At 39.1% G+C, this 10,944-nt stretch overlaps 1 protein-coding gene across 2 annotated transcripts in view; it reads right to left on the bottom strand.

The window, feature by feature from the left end:
* vkorc1l1 (vitamin K epoxide reductase complex, subunit 1L1) overlaps positions 1 to 8,653 on the bottom strand; it is a 52,058-nt gene extending 43,405 nt beyond the window's left edge. Inside the window, exons 1-2 of one of the 2 annotated variants that reach the window (XM_087977407.1) lie at positions 8,438 to 8,653; positions 6,807 to 6,857 (exon numbers count right to left, since the gene is read on the bottom strand). In XM_087977407.1, the coding sequence (XP_087833533.1) occupies positions 6,807 to 6,857; positions 8,438 to 8,628 (242 nt within the window). In that variant the 5' untranslated portion in view covers positions 8,629 to 8,653. The remainder of the gene's footprint in view (positions 1 to 6,806; positions 6,858 to 8,437) is intronic. The other variant, XM_043718577.2, reaches the window with a different exon arrangement.
* Between the last annotated feature and the right edge of the window lie 2,291 nt (positions 8,654 to 10,944).

Raw genomic sequence — 10,944 nt, forward strand, 5'->3', positions numbered from 1 at the left:
TAGTCTAATCCAGCCAGTTTAATTATAATGCTTATTGTATTGACTTTAAACTATCCATAAATTGTCATTTGTTTTGCTCAACATCCAGTACTGCACATCAGAAATTTCCTCCAACTCACAAAACCACCAGCTTTGACACCCATTAAACTTCATTCTCCAGTAATGGACTCCCTCCCATTGCAAGACAACTATGCAATAGTTTGCAACTTTGTTATAACAATTGGCCCCTAAGTGCAACCACACATTTGTACCATCACACATGTCTGTAAACTCAAAATGTGCCTGCATCATAGCCTGCAAGTAGTGTTATTCATTCATCAACCTGCTTACTATAGGACATCTAGTTAAGCAACAAAATTTTAAAATTCTTGCCTTCATTTTCAAGTGATTTGCAGCTTCACATTAGCCTCCCAATTCTGACATCTTTAGAATCCCTGATTTCAATTGCTCCACACTGGTGAATATTGTCTTTAACAACGAAGGTCCTAAGTTCCCTCCTTAAGCCTCTAAATGTCTATATTTCATCCTTCAAGATATTTCTTAAAGCCCAACAATGCGAACAGGCATTCAGTCATCTATCCTAAAGTCCCATATGGCATGTGATTATGCTCCTTTAAAGTGCAATGGAATGCTTTACTATGACTAAAGTACTCTATAAAAAATAAATTGCTTTTGTCTCAAATAAGCAAAATGCAAACCCTGGAAAAGCAAAATATAATTATTTAAATGTATGGTTGTAAGCTGATGCTGTTATTCTAATACATGGGATTGGATCCCAAAAGTACTAACTTCTGTACGAGTCCCAGCACAATACAGCAGTGAGAGGCAAAATAGAAAACTAAGGAGCATCAGTGTGCAATTTGGAGTATGATGCAGAAGCATGGACTTCAGATTCTTGGAACAATGGGATCATTTCTTAGGCAGGTAGCATCTGTTCAAAACTGACAGGTTACACAGAAACAGGACTGCCACCAACATCCTCATGGGAAGGTTCATTTGTGGGGTTATAATGGATTTCATTAATGAATTGGCTGGGCAGCACAGTGGTTAGCACTGCTGCCTCACAGCGCCAGAGATCCGGGTTCAATTCCCGCCTCGGGTGACTGTGTGGAATTTGCACATTCTCCCAGTGTCTGCGTGGGTTTCCTCCGAGTGCTCCGGTTTCCTCCCACAATCCAAAAATGTGCAGGTTAGGTAAACTGGGCATGCTAAATTGCCCGTAGTGTTAGGTGAAGGAGTAAATGTGGGTGAATGGGTCTGGGTGGGTTGTGCTTCGGCAGGTCGGTGTGGACTTGTTGGGCCGAAGGGCCTGCTTCCACACTAAGTAATCTAATCTAAAAGCACCAGCCCAGAGGTTAAAAAAAAACAAACAGGAATAAAAAGTACATAAAGTGAAATGTTGTACAGTACAAAAACTGAAATATTTCCTTATTTAAAAAAGCATAGAGAAGAACTGTGATAAACATGGCTTTACTATGAATGCATGAAGTGTGGTGAGTAAGATTGGGTAAGCTACAAGCACCAAGTGTGACTTTCAGGGGAGTCCCAAGAGTTGGGAGAGGGAAGAAAACCTTAATCACTTTGTAAATAAAAAAAAAACAAAGTTTAGGTTTTTAACATGTAACTTAACTTGTAAAATTACATCTATGCTTAAGCAGGAAAAGGCAAACTGTCCACTCAAGAATAGCTGTTAATAAAAAATAAATCAGCTTAACCATTTCTCTCTACCTGGAGCTGAGCATACTCATACTCAGGATAGACATGTCAATATGACATCGCACTAAGTGCAACTTTGACTAGAGTTCTGAGAGTTGGGTGAGTATTTCAGGAGAAAGATTTTAGATTTTCAGAGAAGGATGTGGTCTCTTGCTTTTTCCAACTTAGCTGATAAAAAGCTGGCTAAGTTGTTACAGTCCATTCTATTGCTAAAATTTAAAATAGTAAAGGAACTGGAGATTAATTATACATACATATAAAAAATGAAAATGATTAAAAATAATTAAGTGGTTTAGCAAAATACATTAAGGTTGACAGAACGATGTGCTTTGTCACAGTTACAGCACTTGGGAGCTTCTGAGCGAATGAGAGATCCAGGGTAAACACAGCTGCAATAAGTGTTCAAGTAACTTTAATGCAGTCATTGAGCTGATGCCAAGTTAAAGACACATCAAGTTGGAATGTTACCTGAATATTTTACACCCATAAGGAGTATTCTAATTTGATCCCTGGTCAAGGACAGGGGAGTGGAGCTGCTGCTGAGACAGGTAAGGGGACCTAAAGGACGACAGTGAAACATCAGCCTTTGCGATTGTTGAACAAGCCAGGGTTTTTTTTTAAACAAAGCTGTTAGCACCACAGTACTAAACGGCATTCAACTGAGGGGAAAGCAACGTAGCAGTCATAAGGGACTAACGTGGTTTACAGAGCTCTGAGACTGTCTTGCTTGCTTGATGCCAGACTTAAGAATATCTGCTCAGGATAGGGGAGAAGCTTACAGAGGGAATGGGAAGGATACAGTGACATTCTGTACAGTCAGTACAAGAAACGAGACGTCAAATTAAGTAGATCCTCAAAAAGGTAATAATCCAGAGATTAAACCATGTGCAAGTTGTCATAGGATATATGATTAAGTAAAGGAGTGATTAGTTCAAAAATGTTCTGGGGCCAGTGAGTTCCACTTAATGGGCACTTGAAACGTGAACTGGGAAATTTGAGGGCTGTACCATTAACAATGTTCACACCTGAACCATGCTAGTGACAGTGCTCCTGCCAGTATAACTGGAGGAGGAGAGAAGGTTTTAAAATAACTAGATGTGAAAAATGATGAGGACAAGAAGTCACCAAGCCCTGTTACAACTGAGGGAACAAATACAGTGTGTCTCTGATCCAGTGACTTCATGGTTTATCCACTTAATGACTGCTTTATCTAAATTAAAAAATAAAAGTTTAATCACAGGTTTCTTTAATAAACACAAAATAATTTATTATAAAACAAAGTTTGTACTATATTTTTGAATAAATTAACAGTTCAGCTCTTAAATCACATTAATCTCAAAACATTAATTGTTTCTCTCTTCACAAATGCTGCCAAACCTGAATTTCTCCTTTTTGTTTCAGATTTCCAATACCTGCAGTATTTTAATCTTTATTATATTATGTTCTTGCCTTGAGTGCACATTTCCAGCCAACGATCAGTTCAATGCTGTAAACCTTTGAGATGCCAATGAAACACCATCAGCTTTTCCCCTCAAAATATATTACTTTGGCCAATAGTAGCAATCCTAATTAACATTCATTCAGAGATAAGTTAACCCAGAAAAGCCCAATAGGTCCCCTGACCTGCAGGCTAAATGCACCACAAGATCATAGCAAAATACTTAGGTTTATCAACATCTGAGGATACGGAAAGGGTCAACACTCCAAATCAATAAACATCAACCTAGGGCAGCCACTGTTTCATGCACCATGGGATATTGTCAGACCTGCTGAGCATTTAACAGCATTCAATGACAATTAATATGGTTTATTTGTATACCTTGCCTTCTAAAGCTCCCAGCATTGGAACACTGAAGGAAAAAAAGTGTGTTCCATAATTTAGAGGAAAGATTATAACCATTTTAAATGTTATACTCAGTCTTTAATCAGATTTGGAACAGTTCTAGTTCTTTTTAAGTGTTTTCATCCTTCTCTCCATATGGGAAAAAGTTGAACTATTTCTACTTGGTAGTCTGAGCAAATAAGAAATTTAATCACATTGTCTATTTTTTTTAAGATTAGATTTCTTACCAATGAAATTACATATTCACCTGACCAGCTCTACAGGATTTAATGGGTGCATCCAAAAAAATTCCTCCGTCACCATGACGACTTCAGGTTAACCCAGAGTCTTAAACAGAATTTGTAACAACCAGGTCTCGTCATTAATACTGTTGTTTATGCTCCACACTTTGTAGTTTTCTATTCCCTTTTCCCTCATGCAAGTGCCCAGCTTCTCTTAAAAGCAACTATATTGTTCATCACAGGTACTTTAACGGATAGTTTTAAACATTTTTGGGTAAAGAGGTTTCTCTTCAATATTTTTATTGGATTGAATTACAAGTTTCCACAAAAACTAGTGAAGCAATTACACAATATTTACAAGATGAAGAAATTTGAAATGGGAGGTCACAATGATAAAGATACAAAATTACAGTCATCTCCAAAGGTACCTCTGTTTTTAAAAAAGTTAAGGGGGTATTCAGATATAAAAATGAAGAAGATGCAAGTAGAAACATGCTGTAAAATTGTATTAAAGCCTGTAGATAATTGGAATTTTTAAGAAAGTATGAGTTGGAAGGAGAAACAGTACAATTTGATTTGTCACGGTCATGTGCACCAAGGTACAGTGAATAGTGCTGTCTTAAGTGTTTTGTAAGTGCAACAAGGTAACAGAACAGAGTGCAGGATACAATGCCAAGAAGGTGCAGAGAGAGATCAAGATTAACATTAAAGAGATCCTTTCAAAAGTCTGTAACAGCTGGAAGAAGCTGTTCTTCAACCTGTTTGTATGCGTACACAAACTTTCATATCTTCTGCCTGACGGTAGGGGTGAGATGGGGGGGGGTGGTCTTTGATTATGTTGATTGATTTCCCGATGCAGCAGGAAGTATCGATAGAGTCACTGGTTGGGCGGCAAGATTGCATGAAGGACTAGGCTGTTTTCACAACTTGTAGTTTCTTTTGATCTTGGGAAGAACAGCTGCCATACCACACTGTGATGCTGCATTCAGATAGAATGCTTTCTTTGGTGTATTTATTAAAAATTGTTACAGTCTTACACATATGTACAAATTTCATTTGTCTCTACCTCCTCAGAAGGCTTTGTTATGATTTATTAACCATAGTGTCAATGTTGGTGGACCAGGACAGATTGTTGGTGATCACTCGACCGTCGCCATTTTAGCATCAATCATACCGACAGAGGCATGCCCTAAACTCTGCTTCTTGAAGTCAATGACCAGTTCCTTTGTTTTGCTAACGTTGGTGGCAAGATTGTCACCTTTACACCATGCTGTTAAGCACTCTCTCTAACAAGTCTCTATGTTAACAGGTGAATGACTAGAATGGAGGAGTATACTAAATTATTTTTAAAATACGGGGTGGGGGACAACACACAGAAGACAAGTATTTACAATTCCAGTTTGAGATAATGGTCCTACCCCATCCTCAACACTGTCATCGCAGTTGAGACTTTGAAGCTTAAATAAAAAGAGTACATTTTCTGCTAAATGCCAGAGAAACAAATCTTAATAACACAGCAATTTTGAAACCTGCACTAACTACATTGTTCTGTACATTGCATTGCTCCGGTACTGGTCAAACTCCTATCCATATCTGACAATACACATTAGAAGTTGAGATTTCTTCTACAACTGTATCACCACCGTGACTCTCTCACTTCCTTTACCAGGACCCTATGGTGTACAAGGAGGAAAATTAAAAATGCAACATTAAAACAAGAGATTTTGCAAGTCTAAGGCAGCAATTATTCATTTCCACTCCTAAACAGTCTAAATACATTGAAAAAGCTTAATTATCTCTGCAAGTACAGCAACGTTGTATAGGAAGCAAATGTGAGATTTTGATGTGCATTATTTGCTTGTACTTTGCCCTTACAGCTCATGATATCATCTTACTAAAACCATGCAATATCTTCCTTCCAAGGCAAAAGGCAGGGACTAAAAGACAAAATATCAAAGTGTATGTAGAATTCTCAAATTAAGATAGCATCACTACACACAAACAAAGTAATTACAGAATGACGGCAGACAAGATGATAGTGGTAAAACCTATTAATACTACTGTCAAAGTAACATTCCCATTATAGCAAATGTATGAAATTAACATTGGTTAGAGCAATGCTATTAATGGCAAGATTTCAAAATGATAACTACAACTAACTTTGAATGTCTAACAGGATTCAGAATAACGTGCAAAAAAAAAACAAACTGAAGATCATGTGACCACAGTCTACTGACTGGAGGAGTGTGGTTTTGTGACATTTTAACATGACAAGATGGACAAGATGGCAAAAGTCATGAGATTTTTGTGTAATCGTAGCAATGAGGAAGCAAGAAATGAACTTAAGAGTTTTATTCAAGAATACATTGGAATTAACAATATCTTGAACACTCATTTTTGTAATTATGCTTCAAATAATCAAATTCTCAGCAATCGGGGAGCCGAATGGGGATAATAATTAGTGTAGAATCACCAATTAACATTATTCACCCAAAGATTGATTAAATTTCCATTTTTTTTAAGAAGCTTTGCTACCTATAGGACTCCAACTCCTCCATCCAGTCTCATCATATTTTCTGACATCAGAGCTCTAGGTTAAAAGCTGAAATTGAAAAAAAAAACAGACCTCTTTGTAACTATTTGTTTGAAGAGGCATCCGCATAGAGGGAAGCAATAGTGATGTTGAGAGGTGGGAATAGGTTTGAAATCCCATAAGCCAACATATTTTTCGAAATAGGGTTCTTTATGATGGAAGTCTCTCCTAAAAGAAAACCAGTACGGACAAATTATGATTCAAAATTAAGGGCGAGGCAGAAAACTATGAACGAAGACTGAAGGTCTGCCCATATTCCCTATCCCAACAAGCATGTACTTTATTATATGGGATCATTACTGATTACAGAAGTTTCTTTCTTCTTCATTGCTGTAATTACATTTGCTTTTTTGTAAATTTCACGACTTCATGCCACCTTACCCATGTCACATTAGTATGCAGACTGTGCGCCATATGATCCAGTCAAGAAAACCTTTGTAATGCCAATGTTTGAACCAGGGCTTCCTCTCTTGCTTCCTCTTGGCTGTAAATTATAAGAATACATTTTTTTAAATAAACTCTAACTCCAAACATTCTTACCAGCTTGTATTAATTAAACAGAATCTCAAACAATCCTTAAATTATATCAATAAACTGTAGATTAGCAAATTATAGTTGTCTGGAATATCATCTGTTGCACTCAGCAAAAGCCAAGTGAGCCAGAGCTCAACTGATATGGAAAACGCCCAACTTCAAAGCTCTCAGTCAATTCAATCAAATATTCCCTACAGTTCTGCCATACATCTCCAAAGCAATTCCATACAGGAGAACAAAAGAAATAAGTGAGTGACCATTTGATCCATTGAATGTGCTCCACCATAGATAAATAAAATCAGATGCTGATCTGATTGTGCCACTTAATTCATGTGCTGGCTGCCTCACCTCCAAAATATTTAGCTCCCTTGTCAAAAATCTGTCTAATTCAGCCTTGAATGCATTTAAAATGCCAAGTGTCAATGGCCCTGAGGTGGGGAGAAGAACAGAATTCCAACCACGAACGACATTGAGAAGGAAATCTTCATCGGTCTTAAACGGAAGACCTGTTACTGTCGATCTGTTTCTCATGGTTCTAGGTAGATCACCTTTCATTCTAAACAGTTAAGCATACTTGCAGGTTTATGAATTGACTTATACCACTATCCTCAGCAAAATTATGCATAAAAAGATATCTGAAATAATGAAAGTACATGCAATTGGATCTGTTAACTGATATTGTATCTTGTGTACATATATTAGGTAAAACTAGAAGACATTTACATAACACTGTTCAGATGCACGAATCGTGTATTTGCAAAAACAGACAATAGCAGAAAACCTGAAAAATTCAACAGGCCCAAAGAGAAAGTGTTGTAAATAAAGCAACGCTGCAAAGATAACACCTAAAATATTCTGATCACCAGGGTGCTTCAGCAGTTACCAAGAGTGTTCTCACTGGATGTATTTTGGAGACTGTTAGCAAAAAACAATGAAAACAATTCAGGTTTTAACAAAAAAAACTCAATTCATTCAACAACTCAAATTGCTTACACAACTTGTAAGATAATTGACCACCAATGTTTTAACTCCAGTGTGACAAAGCTCAAAAATGCTCTCCAACCACAACCCTTGGTTAGAAAGATTGCCTAATGTTTAAAAAAAAAGCCTAACAGCAAACATTGGACCATTCAAACAGGTGCAGTGCAAACATCTCACATACCTACCATACTTGCCTGAAATCTCAGTGACAACTGTGCAATTGACTCCACCATCTTCTCCAGCAAAAGCCACTTTCTCCTCCCTTCCCCCCCACTCGTTTCCCATTCCAATACCCAACTCCCAATCCCCCAAAGCGGTCTATATCTCTGGATTGGGGGAGGGACTGAGACCCTTTCCTGTAACTATCCACAATTGTAGATGAATGGAAGGGAGCGAGACACACGGAGGGCAGAAACCGGCACAAGCCCCGATTGTCAGAGTAGTGGGAGGGGAGGGCCGGGGCCAGGGCCGGGGCCTGTCCACCCCCTCGGCCGGGCAGCGCCCGCTTTCCCCTCGCCTACAACCTCCACAAAGTCAGCGCCAACTCACCTCGAGCCGAACACCTTGGTGCAGCTCATCCGCTCGCTCAGGTCGCACATGGCCACGTAGCCGGGCTGACTGGCCCGGGCGCTCTCCACATGGTACGCGTAGACGGACAGCAGCACCCCGAGCAGGCACACGCTCCCCCGGGCCAGCTTCTCCCATTTCGGGGTCGCCACTTTCAGGATGGGCGCCGACATCTTCCCCTCTGCCTGCCGCTGAGGCCGAGACGTTGCGCGCTCTGATTGGCCAGCCCGGGACATTGTTCACGTCACAGAACCCCGCCCCCCCCCCTCCCGGCCCGGAGTGGGGCGATGAGGGGCGGAACAATCGGGGGCGGGGCCTCAAGAAGGAGCTCTGCCTTCCCCAGCCTCATTCACAGACCAGTGTGTCCAGCGAAGCCCAGCCCGGCAGCGGAGGTGCCCTGCACCTTGTAATGCCCTTTACTTTAAATTTGCAATCTTTCCTTTTTCTTTGTGCACTGTTAGTTTACTCTGAAATTCATTTTTTCGGTGAAAAAGCATCAGGGGCTGAAGGGTAACCTTAATCGCGGTTTAAAAAATCATGAGGGTAAATAGACAAGGTCTTTTCCCTGCAGTTGGGAATCCAGAGCTTGCGAGTATAGGTTTAAGATGAAAGGGGAAAGATTTAAAAGGGACCTAAGGTAACTTTTTTCACGCAGAGGGTGGTGCATATTATAGAATGAGCTGCCAGAGGAAGTGATGGAGGCTAGTACAATTACAACATTTAAAAGGCATCTGGATGGGTATATGAATTGGAAAGGTTTAGAGGGATATGTCCAAGTGCTGGCAAATGGGACTAGATTAGTTTGGACTATCTGGTCAGCATGGACACAATGGACCAAAGGGTCTGTTTCCATGTTGTACGTCTCTATGATTCAGTCACATCAGTATCACCAATCTGTAAAACCCCCAATGCAATTTTGTACATCTCTGCAGTTGTACATGTCTACAACACTGACTTTCAGTCAAATAAGTTATGTTAAAATAACTTAGAAAACAAGTTAAAATAATTGCTTCATGTCACTGGACTCAAAATGCTAACTCTGCTTTCTCTCCATGGATGCTGCTGGACCTGAAGAGTTTCTCCACCAATTTCTGTTTGTGACAGTGACTTTCAGTGTTATCATTGTTGCCAGCAATCACTCACTAACAAGTATGATTGTCCACCTAGGAATTTCCATGTCACTGGTTATGGATTCTGAGTCTTAGTGTTTTTGATGAGTCTAATCCCGGAGCATCATCTCCTACCTCAATATGTTATTAAATTTAATTTGCTTCTGAATGAAAAATTTGCACTGTCACATCAGTTGTCAGTTACTTATCAAAATCCAATGTTAGTTTCATATATTTCTGTAGTTTTGTACAGGTTAAAACATGTCCATGACTCAATTTCATTATCATTGTCATTGTTGGCAATCACTCACTAAAGATTATGATTGTCCACCTAGGAAATTCCATGTCACTGGTCATGGGTTCTGTGGGTCCTTCTGTGGCTGATGAGCCTGATCATCCAAAATTTCTGACCACATTATTATTAAATATAATTCACTTCTCAGTGAAAGTTTGCATAATAACATCAGTTCTGTCATTTGCTTATCAAACCAAATTTGTTTCCTATATTTCTGCAGTTTTACATTTTAAAACATGTCCATGACTCTCAATTTATTATTAAATACAATTCATTTCTCAGTGCAAGAATTGCGTTGTCACATTAATACATAATTCTTTCAGCTGTTTATCAAAACCCCAATGTACTTTCATATATTTTTAAAGTTGTACAATTTTTAAAAAACTTTTAAACCATAACAATTTTAAGACAGAATTTCATATTTGATAATATAAATATTTGCAGATAGCAAATAAAGATAGTTGTATATTAGTGTGCTCACATCATTCGAGTTTAATTAGCTGGTATTAATATAGCATTTTCTGATACCTACCTTGGATGTTTACAATACTCAAAGGTCTAATATTTGTGTAGTGATTGTAAGGAGGTCAGCAAGTGAACCCTCATAGAATATGTGTTCCCTGAGTGGGGCTGTTAATTTGGTCCAATCAGGAAGCCCTGATGGATAGATATAAGCTGCAATGTAATGTACAAATGTCATTGTCACTGTCTTGTCATACGTGGAACTGGGATTTGAGGTTTGTCATCCTCTCCCTGTAAAATGGTTGAATGGTAGGGTTTGGGGCCTAGCTTTGCTGCTCCTCTCCCTTGTAAAACTGCTGTCTTTTGTGTACAGCTGTCAATGTTTTTTATAAACTGTTTTGTAATTTGTTTAGTAAAATAAAAAAAAAATAAACAGGAGTGGCAGAAGGTTCTGCTCACTCAAGGAGCCAGCTCTGAGCTAGCTGGGTCAGTGTCATGTACTGAACATACAATAAAGGGTGACATGATGACGGGAAAAAAAAAGCTGCAATGTGGCAGCGGGCCGTGGCGGGGGTCGTTAGGGACGACTGCCTGCCCCTCTTCCGCGGTTACGTTAGGGCCCG

This window comes from Chiloscyllium plagiosum, unplaced genomic scaffold (assembly GCF_037043375.1).
Source record: "Chiloscyllium plagiosum isolate Xiang-an unplaced genomic scaffold, Cpla_swu_hap1 HiC_scaffold_31, whole genome shotgun sequence".
In the NCBI taxonomy this organism is placed as follows: Eukaryota; Metazoa; Chordata; class Chondrichthyes; order Orectolobiformes; family Hemiscylliidae; genus Chiloscyllium; species Chiloscyllium plagiosum.